Here is a 19,231-nt window from a genome sequence, read left to right as displayed (position 1 = left end):
CCTCCCAAAGTGCTGGGATTACAGGCGTGAGCCACCGCGCCCGGCTCATTTCATATCTTGGAGTGGAATTGCTGGATCATAGAGTAACTCTATATTTAATCATCTGGACAACCACTAGACTGTTTCCTAAAGTGACTGTACCATTTTAAATTCCTAACAGCAGTGTACGAGGTTCCGATTTCTCCAAATATTGACAATTCTTACTATCTCTCTTTTATGGGTCATCCTAGTGGGGTGTGTAGTAGTCTCTCATTGTGGTTTTGATTCGCACTTCTCCAATGGCTAATGATGAACATCTTTTCATGTGTTCATTGCCCATTCACGTATCTCCTTTGGACAGATGCCTATTCAGATCCTTCATCCATATCTTAATTAAACAATTTGTCTTTTTATTATTGAGTTGTAACAGGTCTTTGAATATTGTAGATATAGTCCTGTATCAGATAAATGATATCCAAATAGTTTCTCCTATTCTGTGGCTTGTCTTTTCACTTTCTTGATGATGTCCTTTGAAGTACAAATATTTAAAATTTTGAGGATTGTCCAGTTTGTATATAAAAGTTTATGCTTTTGGTGTCACATATAAGAAATAATTATTAGTATTCCAAGGTCACAAACATTTATACTCATTTTCTTCTAAGAATTTTGTAATTGTAACTCTTACATTTAGGTCTTTGATCCATTTTGAGTTATTTTTTGTATGTGCGGTAGAGGTCAAACTTTATTCTTTTGCATGTGGATATTCAGTTGTCCCAGCATCATTCGTTGAGAAGACTGTTCTTTCTCTGTTAAACTGTCTTGGCACCCTTGTCAAAATTGAATTGACTGTAAATGGGAGGTTTATTTCCGGAATCTCAATACCATCTTGTTTATCTATATGTTTATCATTTTGTCATCACCACACTGTCTTCAGTACAGTAGCTTATATAGTTTACTGTAGCTTAAAATAGGGAAGTGAGAGTCTTCCAACGTTATTCTTTTTCAATAATGTTTTGGGTATGCTGGGTCTTCAAATTTCCACATGAATTTTAGGATCAGCTTGTAAATTTCTGCAAAGAAGCCAGCTGGGATTTTGGTAGGGGATGCATTGAATCTGTAGACCAATTTGGGGGAATATGGTCATCTTAAAAATATTAATATATCTTCAATTTTATAAATATAAATGTCTTTTCATTTATTTAGGTCTTCTTTAATTTCATTCAGCAATGCTTCATTATTTCAAAGCATAAGTTTTGCACTTCTTCTGTCAAATTCATTCCGATGTATTTTATTTTTTTATATTCTTGTAATTAAAATTTTCTTAATTTCATTTTCAGATCCCTTGTACTATTTTTGCAACTTTTTAATGTCTAAAATTATTTTAAAATAAAAAAATTTAAGGAGGTATGCGCATACCAAATATTTACTGAAGCGCATACACTGCAGGTGGGAGTGTAAATACAATCACTTTGGAAAAAATTTAGCATTCTTTCGTAAAATTTAAAATGTTCATAAGCTGTGCTCCAACAATTCTATTCCCAGAGAAACTCTTATATGTGTACCAGCACTGTTTGAAGGAATCAAAAACTAGAAACATTACAAATGTACATCAGTAGTAGAATTGTGCTTTTTAAAAGATAAGTGATGTATTTATACAAAAGAATACTAAAAATCAGTAAAATGAATGAATTACAGCTACAAACAACAGCAGGAACAACTTCAGGGATGTAACATTAAGCATAAAAAATAAATCACAGGAGAATACGTAGAATGTAGTTCCACTTAGGTTTAAAGCATATGAAATTAAGCACCTATTGTTTAGAAGTTAAGGCATTATGATAAAACTATAAATAAAAGCAAGGGAATGATAAACACAAAATTCAGTGTAATGGTTACCTTTGAAAAGAGAGGGACATTAGCATCAAGGAGGCGCACTAGGGAGGAACAGTCTTCTGTGTTCCTTATTTTGGTGGGTAATGAGTGCTCATTCCATTGTGATTTTTAAAATATCCTTTATAAATTTGATCTATTCAATAAATAAAACTTCTTAAAAAGGGGGAATGTAAATTACCTATCCATGTTTTAGAAACTACTTAAGGACAATAATAACTCTACAGAATTCCATCTGACAGATACATCATCAATGAAAAGCAACTATTTTAACTTCACATTCTATTTTGACTACTACAGAAATGGAAAGACTAGTGTCATAAATACCTGTATACTCTTCAGTTAGATGAATCAGTTGTTAATATTTTGCTACATTTGCTTTTTTCTTTGTTACTTTTTATGTATTGTGTTTTTGCTAAATAATTTGGAAATAAGTAACATATATCATAATACTTTACCCTTAAATCCTTCAATATGCTCTTCCTAAGAGCAAAGGCATTCTCCTATAAGACTACAATATTATTATTACATCTACGGAAATGAACCAACATCAGTATAATATTCTTTAATACACAGCCCATATTCGAGTTTCAGTAATTGTCCCAGAGCCGTGTTTTAATTTTTTATATTTTACTCAAGTATCCAATTAAGAATTAAGCATGGGTTTTGGGGCTGGGGAGATAAGGTTTGTTAAAGGACACAAAATTTCAGCTCGACAGGAGGAAAAGTTCAGGGAATTGATTGTACAACATGGTAATTATAGTTAATAATAATATATTTTATACTTGAAAATTGCTAAGAGAGTAGATTTTAAATGTTCTTCACCACAAACAAATAATAAGTATGTGAGGTAATGGATATGTTCATTAGTTTGATTTAGCCATTCCATAATGTTTACTTAACATGTCATGTTCTATATCAAAAACATATACAATCTTTGTCCATTAAAAAATAAATGAGTTAAGTATTATACTTGGTTGTCATGTCTCTTTATTCTCCATGTTTAAAATAACCGAACAGCCTCCCTGACTTTTCTTTTACCTTTTTTTCTTTTACCTTTTTTTCTTTTTAATCTTTCATGACGTTATTTTTTAAAATTCAAGCTAATTGTTTTGTAAGATGCCACACCATCTGGATCTGTCTGGAAGCTTCCTTGTGATCAGACTCAGGTTGAACAGTTTTGGCAATTATACCTCATAGGTGACATTGTGTGCTTTTTTGCACATAATGTCAGTTTGTCTCATAACTGGAGATGCCAAATTTTGATTACTTGGTTATGGCAGTGTCTACTGCCAGATCTCTCCATTGTAGAGATACCTTTCCCTCTTTGTTAGCTTTTAATCCATGGGATGATACTTTGAGACTCTGTGAATATTTGTTCCCTGACATTTTTTTTTTTTTGAGATGGAGTCTCTCTCTGTCCCCAGGCTAGAGTGCAGCGGCGAGATCTTGGCTCACTGCAACCTCTGCCTCTTGGATTCAAGTGATTCTCCTGCCTCGGCCTCCTGAGTAGCTGGGATTACAGGCATGTGCCACTATGCCCGGCTAATTTTTGTATTTTTAGTAGAGATGCGGTTTCACCATATTGACCAGGATAGTCTCAATCTCTTGACCTCATGATCCGCCCCCCTCGGCCTCCCAAAGTGCTGGGATTACAGGCGTGAGCCACTGCACCCAGCCCCCTAATGACATTTTATTCAATGGCTTTAGTATCCATCTTTGTCAGAATCAATAATTACACATTGGTACTACAAAGTGGGGATTTTCTAATTCCATCATTTTTCCTGCATTTATTAACTGGTACTCTTCTGTAGAGAAGGCATTCCCCTAACCTCTCAGCTCTCCTGCTCCTTTTATTTTTTAGTATTGCTCTGGACTCATGGGTTTTAAAAAATTTTTTAATAGGTTGCAATCCATTGCTATCATTCCTTGTGACGCTCGAAATTTCCAAATTTAGCCATAAATCCCCTCAAGCAGGCTGCCATGTCCTTTTGGCATGCTCCAATCAATCTTTGCACTTTCCCACTTTCTGGCACAACAAAATATTCCAGAAATGTTTCCACCTCAGAGCTGGGACAGTGGGGAATGGTGTTAAAAGCCCAAACCTAAATGCTCCATGTGCTCACAGATAGGAGTTTGAGACCAGCCTGAGCAACGTGGTGAGATCTTGTCTCTAAAAAAAATTAGCCAAGTGTGGTGGCATGTGGCTGTAGTTCCAAATACTTGGGAGGCTGAGGTGGGAGGATTACTTGAGCCTGGGAGTTCGAGGGTGGAATGGGGCATGATCAGGCCACTGCACTCCAACATGGGCAACAGAGTGAGACCCTGTCTTTCAGTGGACAGGAGGAGTTTTCTTTTTTCAAATTATGACTTCACCCTTTTATTGCCAATTTAAACCTAAAATGAATATTTCTTATTTTCCCATTTCACATTTGAAGTTCCCGTCTTTCATTTGAGAACCCTGGTTTCCAACATTAAACTACTGCCGGGCATGGTGGCTCACACCTGTAATCCCAGCACTTTGGGAGGCCGAGGCGGGCGGATCATGAGGTCAGGAGATCGAGACCATCCTGGCTATCACGGTAAAACCCCATCACTACTAAAAATACAAAAAATTAGCCAGGTGCGGTGGCGGGTGCCTGTAGTCCCAGCTACTTGGGAGGCTGAGGCAGGAGAATGGCATGAATCTGGGAGGCGGAGCTTGCAGTGAGCCGAGATCATGCCACTGCACTGCAGCCTAGGTGACAGAGCGAGACTCCGTCTCAAAAAAAAAAAAACCATTAAACCATTTACCTATTTGCTCTCTCCTATGATATATACAAAATAGTTTTAAAATTATCAGTAATACTCCCAATAACAAACATTCTAATTCAAATTCAAGATTTCTTTCCAATCTTTTTCCCCATAGGATATGTCACATTAACAACGTACAGTAAGAAAACTGTTAAAAAGTTACTTGAATTAATTCCTTTTGCTGTGTGGTTAATGTTATCAATGTGATATGCAGTTAGGTTCCTTCATTTGTTTGTATTAAATTTTAAGTTTGCCTTTCCCCATTATTTTATTTTTGAATATATAAATCATTTTCAAGGCTCAAAAGTCAAAATTATAGTCACTCCATACCTATCTCTTCCATCCCATAGATGAACTTTTCCATTAGGCCGGGTGCAGTGGCTCACACCGGTAATCCCAGCACTTTGGGAGGCCAAGGTGGGTGGATCACCTAAGGTCAGTGGTTCGAGACCAGCCTGGTCAACATGGCGAAACCCTTTCTCCACCAAAAATACAAAAATTAGCTGGGTGTGGTGGTGTGTACCTGTAATCCCAGCTACTCTGGAGACTGAGGCAGGAGGATCACTTGAACCTGGGAAGCAGAGGTCACAGTGAGCCAAGATCGTGCCACTGTACTCCAGCCTGGGTGACAGAGCAAGACTCCACCTCAAAAACAAAAACAAAACACAAAACAAAAAGAACAAATAAACTTTTTCTTTAGCTTCTGACTTAACTTTCATGCTTTGTTTTGTTTTTCAAAAATAAGCAGAGGCAAGGAATCTGAAAATGTCAGAAGTGCTGAGCAATGGCCAGTCTAAGAAAAGTCACTTTTATTCTGTTTCCTTACTAACTTAATTTATCACAGTTCTATGGAATGAAACAAGTTTATTTTTCAAATGAATCATAAGCAAATTGTCACATCTTTCCAACTCCACAATAAAACATGGATATCAGCAGCGCGCACCTGCGGCACTGATGGTGGTACTAAGAGATCCAGGGCTGTGTCTAACTAAATACTAAATCTTACTTTTGACATGAGTGGGAACGTAGGAGCACCAGTAACTCTTCTTCCTTCCTGACATTTTGCAACTCATTGAGTTCTAGAACACAGCCAGTGGTGGTTGGGAGTCACCGTGTTCCCTAAAGGTTTAGATTAATAACCTTTTAGGGGACACATTAACTAATGTCTCTTACTCTTGGCCAAAGTAGATTTCTGGAACATAGGCTTTAATAACTAAATTTGTTTTTACCAGAGGGCTACCAAATCTTAAAGATTATTTCTGTGTTTGCCTTTCAAAATAGATTTGAACTTAAAATTCAACAAAATGTTGAATATTTGTTCAGCAAATATTCATGCATAGTAAAATATCATTTTACTTTCTGGCTGAAGAGAAAGATCATTAATAAACATGCAACTACAACACACAGTGTGTTGAGTGCCAGGGCTGGAGAACTGCAGTGTGTGCGTGGTGCTCACGCACACACACACGGTGAGAGAAAAGCTGGGAAGGCGCATGCCCTGGCAGCCAGAGGAACCAGAAGGAATCTAACGAAAGGAATGGAGGTCTCCAGTGTTGCCAAAAGCTCAGAGAAGGACTGAAAAGGTCATTGGTGATACGGGTAAGGGTGCTGTGAGGGTGGGAGCCAGTCTGCCAGGTGTTGGGGAGTGACTGGGAGATGGAGGTGAGGATGGACACAGCCCTCTTGGTTTGGCAGTTGGTAGGAGGAGGGGAGCTGGTGGGATTAACGGAGTCTTGTTTTGTCTTTGAGAGAGTGGGGCAGGTTGACACTGATGGAATGAGACCCCAGAGAGAAAAAAGTTGAAGCAATGAGAGAAGAAAAGCAATAGCGTGAGGTTCCTCAAAGGTGGAAACTGTATCTGGGGTGAGGTGTGTGGGTCAGGCTGAAACAGAGCAGGGCAGCTCCTCCACTGATCAGCAGGGAAGGGGACAGGTGTATACACAGTTAGGTTTTTAGATTCCCAGGTGGGAAGTTGTTGTTTTTTTTTTTTCTTTTTCTTTTCCTTTTTTTTTTTTTGAGATGGAGTCTCACTCTGTCACCCAGGCTGGAGTGCAGTGATGCGATCTCGGCTCACTGCAACCTCCGCCTCCCAGGTTCAAGTGATCCTCCCACCTCAGCCTCCTGAGTAGCTGGGATTACAGGTGCATGCCACCATGCTTGGCTAATTTTTGTGTTTTTAGTAGAGACAGGGTTTCACTATGTTGGCCCGGCTGGCCTCGAACTCCTGACCTTAGGTGATCTACCTGACTCAGCCTCCCAAAGTGCTGGGATTATAGGCATGAGCCACCACACCTGGCTTAGAGGCAAGTTTTTATTTGTTTTTTTCTTTGGGTGGGGTAGCATGGTCATTTGCTAAGAGAGAAAGATGAGGGATGAAGTCTGGGGTTTGAGGAGTGAAATGGAGTCCATGACAGCCACTGTGGAGAATGGGAGAGAGAACCAACTAAAGAATCAAAAAAGGGCTATGCACGGTGGCTCACGCCTGTAATCCCAGCACTTTGGGAGGCCGAGTCAGGTGGATCACTTGAGGTCAGGAGTTCGAGACCAGCCTGGCCAACATGGTGAAGCCCCATCTCCACTAGAAATACAAAAATTAGTCTGGGAGCAGTGGCTTACACCTGTAATTGCAGCACTGGGAGGCCAAGGTGGGTGGATCACCTGAGGTCAGGAGTTTGAGACCAGCATGACCAACATGGTGAAACTCCATCTATACAAAAAAATTAGCCGGGTGTGGTGGCGCATGCCTGTAATCCCAGCTACTCAGGAGACTGAGGCAGGAGAATTGCTTGAACCCGGGAGGCAGAGGTTGCAGTGAGCCAAGTCTGCGCCATTGCACTCCAACCTGGGCAACAAAAGCGAAACTCTGTCTCAAAAATAAACAACAAAAAAAATTAGCCAGGCGTGGTGGCACATGCCTGTAATCCCAGCTACTCGGGAGGCTGAGGCAGAAGAATTGCTTGAACCTGGGAGGTGGAGGTTGCAGTGAGCCGAGATCATGCCATTCTACTCCAGCCTGGGCCACAAGAGCGAAACTCTGTCTCAAAACAAAAACAAAAACAAAAACAAAAACAAAACAAGAATTTAGTACGCCATCAACTGGAAAGGTTGATTTTTCCCCACACAGTGAGAACATGTTGTATATGCCACAAAGGAGAGTGTGGCCTGAAATTGGGAACATCTGAATGGGTGATTCCAGGATTAGGCAGGGTCCAGGGTATGACGAGGGGGGCAGTGGTTGTGGCTGTGGTGAAGCGGGGGGTAAATGTGCCTGAGGGTGAGAACAGAAGGTACTGAGAGCTGGGTACTGGCTGGGCCATCCCCCGGACAGCAATGCATGTGCTGGGTAATGCTTGCACAGAGCAATCTCTCGTGTTTCCTCTACCTCAGGACACAGTAGTTTCCCAGTACGTTCTTCCTGGGCACCTGTTCCCTGTGTCTTAGTCACTGAACAAAAAATACTGTCTTTTTTTCTGTTGAAATTTTGAGTGACCAGCAAGGGAGTATAAGGTTGGTGAGACCAAAAAAATATGTCTTTTTTTTTTATTAAAATTTTTTTTTGTTATTTATTGTTATCTTACAGAAGAAAGCTCCGCCACAAGAAAATCTGTTTTTAGAAACTGAGAATGCCGGCCATGCACAGTGGCTCACTCCTGTAATCCCAGCACTTTGGGAGGCCGAGGTGGGCAGATCCCCTTGAGGTGAGGAGTTCAAGACAAGCCTGGCCAACATGGTGAAACCCTGCCTCTACTAAAAGTACAAAAATTAGCTGGGCATGGTGGTGGGCGCCTGTAATCCAAGCTACTCGGAAGGCTGGGGCAGGAGAATCACTTGAACCTGAAGGGCGGAGGTTGCAGTGAGCCGAGATTGTGCCACTGCACTCCAGCCCAGGCAACAAGAGCAAAACTCCGTCTCAAAAAAAAAAAAGTAAAGAAAAAGAAAAAGAAAAGAAAGTGGGAATGCCTTCCTCTCTCTCTTCACTTCCCCCGCAATGTCTACTGCTTCCTTAAAACTGTCTTATGTCCATTTGAATAGAGTAATCTCTGTATCAGCAGACAAATACGTCTCTCTGGCTTTGTTATAATCATGCATGTGTTAAAGTATCAGAGTTGTGTCATTCCCCTGACAGGATAAAACTTCCTTGCCTGGATACCTCCAGACCCGCTCCCATTTGCTGGGGCTCCCACCAACACCATTTTACAAGCAGGGAGGCGAAAAACGGATAGTCACTTCCTGTACTTCTCTCTCCCACCTTGAACTGAAATGGGCTTGCCTTTGGATTGCACCAGTATGCTAGTATTCTCATCCACAGAATATGGGGTCCTCCGAATTAGAAGAATTATGCTACCACTTCAGATTTCTAAAAAAATGACACTAAAATAAAAGAATTTCCTATAGTATAAAAATGCTCCTTCCCCACTGATCACTCCAGCAGTTACAAGCCTACATTAGGCAAACTTAAAAGATGTTAAACCCCCTTCATTTTTTTTAACCTTCAAATTCTGTCTATGATATTTTGTTTTGTTTTCCTTTTTCCTCTTCCCTCCCCTCTTTGCTTCATTTCTTCATCAGAATGTGAGCTGAGGTTTCAAATGCTTCACTTTAGTGCTGGATCTGCAACAACATGATGGTTTCTATTTTCATCCTTTCACTTTCAGCCATGCAGGCACTGCCAAGGATGTGCCCTTTCTGCATACTCTGGCAGCTCTTCCCTGGCAGGCTCTGCTGGAATGCTTTCTTTAGTAAAGGAGGCAAATGGAACCAGGACACAGAGACCTTGGACACTGTTTCTCCTTCTGCCCATCTCTTTCTCCTTCTAGCCCTCCATTCAAACATCAGTTGAGCACCTGCTGGTGCCAGGCCCAAGAGAGGCATGAAACGAGGCACTAGGCATGCAACAATAAAAAAACTGTCCTTGGGCCGGGCGCAGTGGCTCACACCTGTAATCCCAGCACTTTGGGAGGCCAAGACGGGTGGATCACATGAGGTCAGAAGTTCGAGACCAGCCTGACCAACATGGAGAAACCCCGTCTCTACTAAAAATACAAAAAAATTAGCCAGGCATGGTGGCGCATGCCTGTAATCCCAGCTACTCTGGAGGCTGAGGCAGAAGAATCGCTTGAACCCGCGAGGTGGAGGTGGAGGTGGTGGTGAGCCAAGATCGCACCACTGCACTCCAGCCTGGGCAACAAGAGCAAAACTCGGTCTCAAAAAAAAAAAAAAAAAAAAAAAAAACTGTCCTTGCTCTCAAGGTACTACCCTCTGTGACCTCAGGCAAACTAGGCTCTTCTCAATTCACATGATGACATATGAGGAAACTAAGTCAGATGATTTCTTAAAAACTTTCTGTTTTAACAGCTATGATTTTAAAGAGTTATTTTAATGGATGATCTCCTGCTATTTATTCTACCCGGAACAATTTCTCCGTACATTTTAACATGCTTCTAGTCCTTTCTCTTCTATCAATTGGTATGTGTTCCAAGAATATGAAGGTATTTAAATATCCAAATAAATACTTTTTTTTGTAATTATGATGTGACTATACATTCATTAAGAATGATGCTCACAAAAGATGTTCATGACATGGAAAAAGGTACACACTGTAATGCCAAGTGAAAAAAACAGAGGCAGGGAAGAGAGGTGGAACGCTAGGTATTAAGTTATTTGTTAATGCCAACATTTTAACAGTGGTTACCCTTGAAAGGTAGGATTATAAATGTTTAAATGTTTCTACTTTATTTTTTTAAATGATGCATGCCATAATCATGTTTTTATAACAAAATAAAGGTATGTTTAAACATACAGAAGTGATTGTTTTTGCAGCAAAAATTTCAGTATGTATGCCAAAGCAAGATGTGAATAATTCTAAAAATATGCTTTGCTTTGAGTGTGCCAAACCTGTCTATTACATCGATTTTTTTTTTCTGGATTCTAAGCTTATATAATTGGTCAAATTCTGGTACCTTTTTGAGAGGTGATAATCTTAAAATACTTTAGAAAAATCTGAGGGCATTGAGAAGAGAAAGGAAAAAATCTGTACAATTTATTCATCTGTCAAAAATGCAAGGCTTTATTTAGGAGCTTGCATTTATTAGGAAAGGTGAAAGTACAGGTCACTGAGAGGTTATTTCAGGAAAAGGCTCTGCAGATGATTTCGTCACTTCAAACAGGTGCCATGATGTGTTTGCTCAAGCACAATTTGGGATATCAGATCACAAACTCAGGGAGGCCACAAATGCCAACTGGTGCAAGTAAAATACCTGAAAGACAAGGCCCTCCCTCCATGTTACGAAAGGAAAAAAATCCATATGAAATAACAAAAAAATCTGGCTACTGCTTGGTGTGACCGACACCCACCCACTCCCCACACTGCAGAAGAGGCAGGAAAGATAAATGCAGAAAGAAGCCAGTAGCTGAGAGAGAGAACTCACTTTGGTTTTTGGGAGAGCTGTGAGAGAAGGCATTTGACCTTTTCCAGCTCATCACCTACAGGTCGATATTTCCAACAAGTCATTTTGTAACTTGTCATTCCAAAACTGAGAGGCTAAAAAGAAGACTGCACTGTCAACCAGGCACTTGGGCCTCCAGAAGATGTGGACAAAACTTCACATGTCAGTCACAGCCACCAAGAGGGGTTAAAGAGATAGAAACAGGGAAAAATATACTGTCAGTCAGCTCATTTGGCCTCTGGAACAAGAGGCCTTTTTAAAAAACTTTTAATTTTAAATTTTGTGGGTACACAGTAGGAGTATATATTTATGGAGTATATGAGAAAATTTGATACACGCATGGAATGTGTAATAATCACATCAGGGTAAATGGGGTATCCATCCCCTGACGCATTTATCCTTTGTGTTACAAACAATCCAATTACAATACTCTTTTAGTTACTTTTAAAAGTACAATCAAGCAAGATTTCTTATTGAGCCATGCTACTCAAAGTGTGGTCTTCTGACATTTGGCATCCCTAGAAGCTTGTTAGAAATGCAGAATCCGGGCTGGGTATGGTGGCTCATGCCTGTAATCCCAGCACTTTGGGAGGCTGAGGCTGGTGCATCACTTTAGGTCAGGAGTTCAAGACCAGCCTGGCCAATACAGTGAAACCCTGTCTGTAATAAAAATACAAAAATTGGCTGGGAGCGGTGGTGCACACCTGTAATCTCAGCTACTTGGAAGAGGCTGAGGCAGGAGAATTGCTTGAACCCAGGAGGTGGAGGTTGCAGTGAGCCAGGACTGTAGCACTGCACTCCTGCCTGGGCAACAGAGTGAGACTATGTCTCACAAAAAACAGCAACAACAACAAAAAAAATCAAATGCAGAATCCGGAGCACAACCCAGACCCACTGAAGTGGAATCTGCATTTTAGCAAGATCCCCAGGTGATCTTTATGTAGGATAAAATTTGAGAGGCACAATTCATATCGGCATTTACACTTGGCCATCTTTATACTATACTGGTGTCTCTATAGCAAGAACTACTCTCATTGATATAGTGCTTATAATTTACATGCTTTCACATGTTGTATCTCTCTGACCTCCCTAATACTCAAAAGCAGGCAGAATGGGAATAGAAAACTGAGTTCCAGGCTGGGCGCAGTGGCTCATGCCTGTAATCCCAGCACTTTGGAAGGCCAAGGCACAGGATGATTGCTTGAGGCCAGGAGCTGGAGTCCAGTCTGGGCAACAAAGTGAGACCCAGTCTCTACAAAAAATTAAATTTATAATTTATTATATAATAATAAATAATTTATTATATAACAATAAACAATAATTTATTATATAATAATAAATAATAATTTATTATATAATAATAAATAATTTCCTTTTTAAAGCTAGTTTACAAAGGCAAGCATTTTACAGCTGTTCCAAGTTTCTAAATTCCTTATACCTTCTTGTAATTCTAAACCAATTTTATTTCTGAAAAGGGATATTATTTACCACAGACTTGTAACATTTTTTTTTTAGACTTGTACAATTTTTGCTCTCTACCTTTTCACGTTTTCTGGGAAAAACATTTTTTTTCTTTATACTTGAAGTTATTAGGAATAACGCTAACCTTTTTTTCTTAAAGAACGTCATTGCTGACATGGGTGATGGTGTTCTGATTTCCAGGTTGCAGATGTGCTGTTAATGTGCTAAATGGCCAAGAATCCACCTATGCAAATGAGGCCTGCATGTGGGAGGAGTTCAGGTGGCACAGATGCCATCAACTCACGCAGGGCCATCCTTGCCTTGAGAAAATTGTGCTTTTATGATTTTTATTACTGAAGAAGGTTTTAAGCATCCTATAAACATTTGGATTAAGCAAAAGAAAGAGGCAGAGGGGATCTGAAGCTGGATCTAGGTGGGCTCCTCTTTGAAAGTTCACTCTTACCTGATTGTCGAATCCGTTGAAGAGTTTGCTGAACCAACACCTCCGATCTGGGGACAATGATGATGAAGTCTACTTTGCTGAAGTGACCGAGGTCCAGGCTCTGGCTGCCACTGTCTGCTATAGCACACACCTGGGATAAGAGTTTTCTGGCAACTGTTAGCTGCGGTTGATAAATTTGGAAGGTTTCGTTATCTAAATCTAAAATTTAAAAAGAAGTCATAAGAACAAGGTTAATTTACTTCCATAATGGCCACTGTGAATCTCTATCAGGACACATACCACACAGACGGTAATGTAATGCACTCTCACTACGAATTCTCACCTGCTATTTGCACTCTCTATTGAGTTTTAATAGATTTGCCTATTTTCCCTGAAATGTGGATGAGAGGATGTGCTCAGCAGTGGACGTTGCAGTTTTGCAAATGTATTATTTAAAAATTGATTATCTCACAAATGCCTAATTCAACACCCCTATCCCAACCCAGAAGTGGAGGAGACAGACTACACTCTCGCAGCTGGAGCCAAGACTCATCCCTGGAAAGGGGAGCATTTACAGTTTTCTTTAGAAATATCAGCATAGGCCAGTGCTCCAGCCCCGACCCAGCTCAAGGAAAGAGGGGATGCCATAATGACCATGGTGCTGAGTTCCCCTGAGCTTTTCTGGAAGGCACTACAGTAAATATTTCCTCTTTAGCAAGTCAGTTGCAACATGGTCGGAAATTCCCTCCCCAGTGACTACATAACGTGGGTCATGGAGACACGACCTTCACCTTTCTTCCCACTCGACTCCACTTTGCCAGTGCTGTGACCTGGCAGGTCTAGGTGGTTGTGGCCAGCTCCAGTGCTGATGCCTGGACTATCTGAAGACACCTGACTCATGACATAGCCAGCTGGCCACTCAGCAGGTGACGTATTACAAAAACATTTCCCAGATACTCTAAGCAGGTCAGTAGCTTTTTATTGCAAGTATAATCAAGCAATCAATCTTTCTTATACATGCATGCACATCCACACACACGATGAAGGAAGTTTAGTCAGCTAAACATGCAAGCAAGCAACAACCAATGCTTCTTTAAAGCTCTGGTTATTATCAGGAACACGTGGCAGTTTAACTGCAACAGGGCCTAATTAACCTGTGCTAATTAATGTTTTCTAAAATCAAATGCAGCCAAGGCAAAGACAGCCGTCAACATATCCCAGTTACCATGGTCACTGACAGCAAGTGGAGATTTAGATGGACGGTCTCCCTACTAGTTGAGAGAATCCACTGGAAAAACCCAAACCTGCAACTTTAAATAGAAGCCCAAATAGTCTTTGTACCATAGACTACTAATCAAAATATATCTGTCTTTTAATACAGTTAGGCTGCTGTTTCAAAAACGTCTTTAAACAAGGTTTTTAAACAGGGAACCAAGAATGTACTCAGGAATCTGTAAGTCCTCTCAGAATATTTAAATTCTAAATGTGTTAACAATTCAAAACAGTTAATATAAACACATTTTAGATCATCTGGATGATCACTTTATTACCAAATACCATTGAGAAGTCAAAACATTTTATTGCCTGTATTTGCATTTGTTTCTACAACAGAGCTGACTGCCAAGCCATGCTACTTTTATTGCCTGAGACAATCCTAACATAAATGATACATTCCTATCAAGTGGGGGCCAAGTGGCTGTCAGCAGCAGCTTATATGGGTCTGTCTCCCACCTATCCTTTCTCCTGTTCTTTTTTCTGTCCTGTCCTATGTCATTCCTGTCAATCAGTGAATTGGGGAAGGAATCTGAACCCAAACGAATCCAGTCTTAACGATCAGACTCCTCATCCCTGACACTCCCACTTTGAGCCCCTGAAGCTTGTTGTAGGGCCGATGACATGTTGGTAGCGCTGCTCTATCTGCCAAGAAAGTCTCACTATCCCTGAGATAATGTGTGTTTTACAAGTCAGAGAGTAAGTGAAAGAGCAGAAGCTGGGGGCTCTGCACTGCCTGTAGTCTGACTCTTTCAGACAGTTTTTTGAAGTCCTCTGGGCACAGCTGGTGGAGCTAAGGAAAATGAGCCAATGTCCTGGAATCTTTTAGAGAAAAAAGAGAAAGTGCTTAAGATAAAGTCTTTGACTTTGATTTTCATTCCAGAAGACTTTTACTAGGAACAAGGCCTTTGATTCAGGCCACATGGGAAAGCATTTTTAATTTGAACCAGGTTTATCATGTAGACAATCAGGAAAAGGCTGTTGTGGTCTGTGACTTGAAGAATCCTCAAAACCCTTAGAATGACTTAGTTTTTACAATGTCTGTCCCAAGGACTGACTTCCTCCTCTTGGTCTGAGATGACATTACCCAGGTTTTGTGTGGGAATCATAGCAGCAGCCTCCTGGGGTGACACACATTCATTAAGGTCTCCATCGAAAGGGGTAACCACACTGTCTCCTCTTCTTTGTTGCATTTTTTCCAGCAGCTTGTCTAGGTCATCGCCTATTACAAAATAAAGTAGAGATAAGAAGGTTACAAGGAAGGATATGTTTGTTTCATTTTCATTAACTGCCCAAGTTGGGCAGTTAGGCTGTTCCCAGTAGATTTGTTGGTCAGCCAGCAATTCATATCGGCATTTATACTTGGCCATCTTTATACTATACTGGTGTCTCTATAGCAAGAACTACTCTCATTGATATAGTGCTTATAATTTACATGCTTTCACATGTTGTATCTCTCTGACCTCCCTAATACTCAAAAGCAGGCAGAATGGGAATAGAAAACTGAGTTCCAGGCTGGGCGCAGTGGCTCATGCCTGTAATCCCAGCACTTTGGAAGGCCAAGGCACACGAGGATTGCTTGAGGCCAGGAGCTGCAGTCCAGTCTGGGCAACAGAGTGAGACCCAGTCTCTACAAAAAATTAAAAAATTAGCCATGCATGGTGGCACATGCCTGTAGTCCAAGCTGCTTGGGAGGCTGAGGCAGGAGGATCGCTTGAGCCCGTGAAGGGGGTGGTATCAAGCAGTCAGCTATGATCACGCTACTGCACTCCAGTCTGGGCAATAGAGTGAGACACTGCGAAAAAAAAAAAAAAAAAAAAAAGGAAGGAAGGAAAGGAGGAAGGGAGGGAAGGAGGAAGGAAAGAAAGGGAAGGAAGGAACAAATGAACAAACCGAGTTCCAGGGAGAGAGAAACTCACCCAAGGTCACTCAACAAGGTTGTGGCTGAGCTGAGACTTTTGAATCCAGTACCAATGTGCCTTCCTCTAGACCCCCTTACTGCTTCCTGTGGTGTTAGTGACAAAATACTTAGGACAAACCATTTCAAATGAAAGATCAGCTGGCAAGCTTGAGCTCCACACTCATCTTGACAGGCTAAGATTTAAATTCAGAAAATCATACAACTAGGGGCTGGCAGTGTTGCCAAATCTTACAACCACTCACCTAATGATGTGGTTTTGAAATGTGATGCCAGGAAACTGACCTTTCCTGTGATAAGCTCATAACTAATTTCTTTCAAAAACTCACTTGTGGTGAGCATGCTCTCTGCCAGAGCTCGGGACTGGTGCTGACCTGCAGGATGGAGGGGAGAAGAGAAGACTCATCAACAGAACAAATGTTGCTGGAACATTACTTATAATGGCAACAACTGGAAACAATCAAAGGATGTCACTATAGAGACTTGGGTTAAGAAAATTATGACACATCAAAAGGTGTGGACAATTATACAGCATTTGAAATATCAATTCTGACTCTAGACAGAAACAGAAATGTTTATAATACAGATGATCGAGGAAAAAAAATGATGTACGTTATGTTTGTAACTGAAAATACGCACGTTTGTGTTTAATGACTAAGGAAGGTCCGGGTCCCCCCCAGGGGCTGTGAGCAACACCATGGCTGCCCCAGGGCTGGCCAACTGGGCAGATGCCCAGGGGCTGAGAACATGGGGGAAAAACAGACTAGGGAAGAGTATGAAAAACCTTATAAAAATTGTGCTTGCGTGGTTATAATGAATTTGCCTTAAAAATATAAACATGGATTGTTTCTTATTTTTCATAAAAATGAAAAAATATTAATGTATCACACTGATGAAGCTTTCTGGAAATACATGTAGCACAGAAAAATGGGCAGACAGGTTTTGTCAAAGTGAGGGGGTTTCTTAGCTTCTTTGCTAGAAGAGGTGAGAGCCTCTTCAGAGAAGAGAGAAGCAAAATGTAGTTCAAATGACTACCCAGGAAGGTGCCTGATAGAAAATCTGCACAGTGCAAAACAAACAAAAATCCCCTCCCACTCCCCAGTTTGGTAGTGTACCAACTTTCTGAATCTTTTCTTTAGAGACTATGTTACAATATTAAATAGACTGTCCAGTGAGAAGGGGAATATATGAGCTACTTTTCTGGCAAATTCGATTAACTGGCTTAGGCCACCTGTGGCACTGGCTTTATCACATGCTAGAGTAGTAACATTTCCAAAATCTTTAAAGGACAGCAGTTACATGAGACAGAGGTATCTGTTACTAGGGAGAGCTTTGAAATAATGCTCCCACAACCAGCTGACAGGGGCACCAGCCAAACTGAGGGCTACACAAAACCTGATCTGAGAAGGAAAGGGAAAGTTAAAATTAGAAGGATGAGCCCAAGCTCCAGCAATTAATCAGAGGTTGATTATGTGGATGCCTGAAACACATAATACACATTTTTAAATGGACAAATGGTCAAATGAATTGATTAAACAAACAAAAAACAAAAAAATTACTCACCTAACACTACCACACAAAATTCATTTCCTCTGATTTTCGATGCACAGATTGCCACCACATAATCTGGCAGCCTTTGATAGTGTCTCATTTCACTGAGAGTCCTTAAGGTCTCTGAAATGCCCTCCGCCAAAGAGTTCTGGGTCACAATCACATGAACCAAGTCTTGAGATACGCTGGCAATTAATCTAGCAAGCCAGGGGAGTTGTCCTGGTGACACAGGGACACACTGAGCACCTATCTGCAGGGCTCTTTCTCTCAGAGTAAATTCTTGCATAGCTTTCAGCATAATTTGCTCAAATTCTTCCCTGAGAGGTACCTGATCAGGACCTATATAGAAGAGAATTACAGCTGGAATTTAAAGAATCACAGGTAGGAGAGAGACACACACCCACATGCTATCCTGCAGTCCTTCTCAGCCCATCATACATACTCTAACTAGAAAATAACCTCTTTCTTGGAATGGTCACAAGTATAGAGTCCCAACTAATCATTCCCTGTTGTGATATTATTTTTCTTTCTGCCTCAATTTTTGTAAAAAAATCAGGCTTCTGTTTTTCTGTATTCCTGATCTCTTTAAAAGAGGAGGTACCAAGAGAAACCATTAATTCCACTGTATGCCCTCGGAGCTGGTCCTTGCACATGGCATATTTCTTGACCTATTAAGCTTGGCATTATGGAAATCGTTAATGACTAACGAAAAAAGAAGCCAACCTACTGGTATATAACCAATTTTAAGTTTCATTCAGTTCTCATTTTATTCATAGGCATTTTGGAAAACATTTTAATGTGTTGCTTCTAAGCCTAATTTTGAGAATACTCTGCAGGAAATGAAGTTTAATTATTTTTCACTCCCAAGTCATATTGGAGGCAGCCTCACATTTTTCCCAGATAGAGAACGCTTTCATGATCTAGTTATTCCCCAGCATTCTGGATTGTTAAATATGCCATTTGGACCTCTTCTCCAACCAGTTGGGGCAAAACTTATACTGCTGACCTGTGGCCCCTGGAATCAGGGGGATTTTGTTTCTTATTCTCTTTAGAAACTCAACCAGTCTTTAGAACAAAATAAGCAAGTCAATATTTGGTATCCAAGTGACACAAATGAACTAAAATTTCAACATTTAGTTTAAATTGAAAGCAGTGAGAATACAGTCACTCCCTCTATTCAATTATTTCTTTTGCTGTGTGAATCCAATATTTGAAACTCAGGCTCCCATAAACCAGCTCAGACACCTCAGTGTCTGTGATCTGAGACCAAGCAATAGCCCCAGAACCCACGGCTAAAAGCCCCTTATGGAAGAACAAAGGGGTGATGGGCTGGACTTCTGCATGAGGAGGCACCACGAGTGAGTCAGACCCATTCCTTCCTCTAATAGGGATCTAAGTGGTTTCTCTGGCCCTTCCCATCTTTTCTGGGAAAGTACGAAAATGAGGTGTTTAGTAATGCTTTTCAGATATGAAAAATTA

At 40.7% G+C, this 19,231-nt stretch overlaps 1 protein-coding gene and 1 non-coding gene across 7 annotated transcripts in view; one reads left to right on the top strand and one right to left on the bottom strand.

Moving 5' to 3' along the window:
* The window catches only part of GREB1L (GREB1 like retinoic acid receptor coactivator), a 287,870-nt gene that overhangs the window by 57,443 nt on the left and 211,196 nt on the right, over window positions 1–19,231 (bottom strand). For all 6 annotated transcript variants that reach the window (XM_063653474.1, XM_063653473.1, XM_054460340.2 and 3 more), the window contains 4 exons: window positions 17,765–18,091; window positions 16,447–16,575; window positions 15,371–15,505; window positions 13,033–13,230 (listed from right to left, as the gene is read on the bottom strand). In XM_063653474.1, the coding sequence (XP_063509544.1) occupies window positions 13,033–13,230; window positions 15,371–15,505; window positions 16,447–16,575; window positions 17,765–18,091 (789 nt within the window). The remainder of the gene's footprint in view (window positions 1–13,032; window positions 13,231–15,370; window positions 15,506–16,446; window positions 16,576–17,764; window positions 18,092–19,231) is intronic.
* LOC129019206 (small nucleolar RNA SNORD23) lies at window positions 16,846–16,949 on the top strand. Its single transcript, XR_008495551.1, has one exon. It is a non-coding gene; the product is annotated as a small nucleolar RNA SNORD23 (small nucleolar RNA).

This window comes from Pongo pygmaeus, chromosome 17, assembly GCF_028885625.2.
Source record: "Pongo pygmaeus isolate AG05252 chromosome 17, NHGRI_mPonPyg2-v2.0_pri, whole genome shotgun sequence".
NCBI classification, from domain to species: Eukaryota; Metazoa; Chordata; class Mammalia; order Primates; family Hominidae; genus Pongo; species Pongo pygmaeus.
Note: the sequence above shows the minus strand (reverse complement) of the source record. Positions and strands in the feature narration are given on the sequence as shown.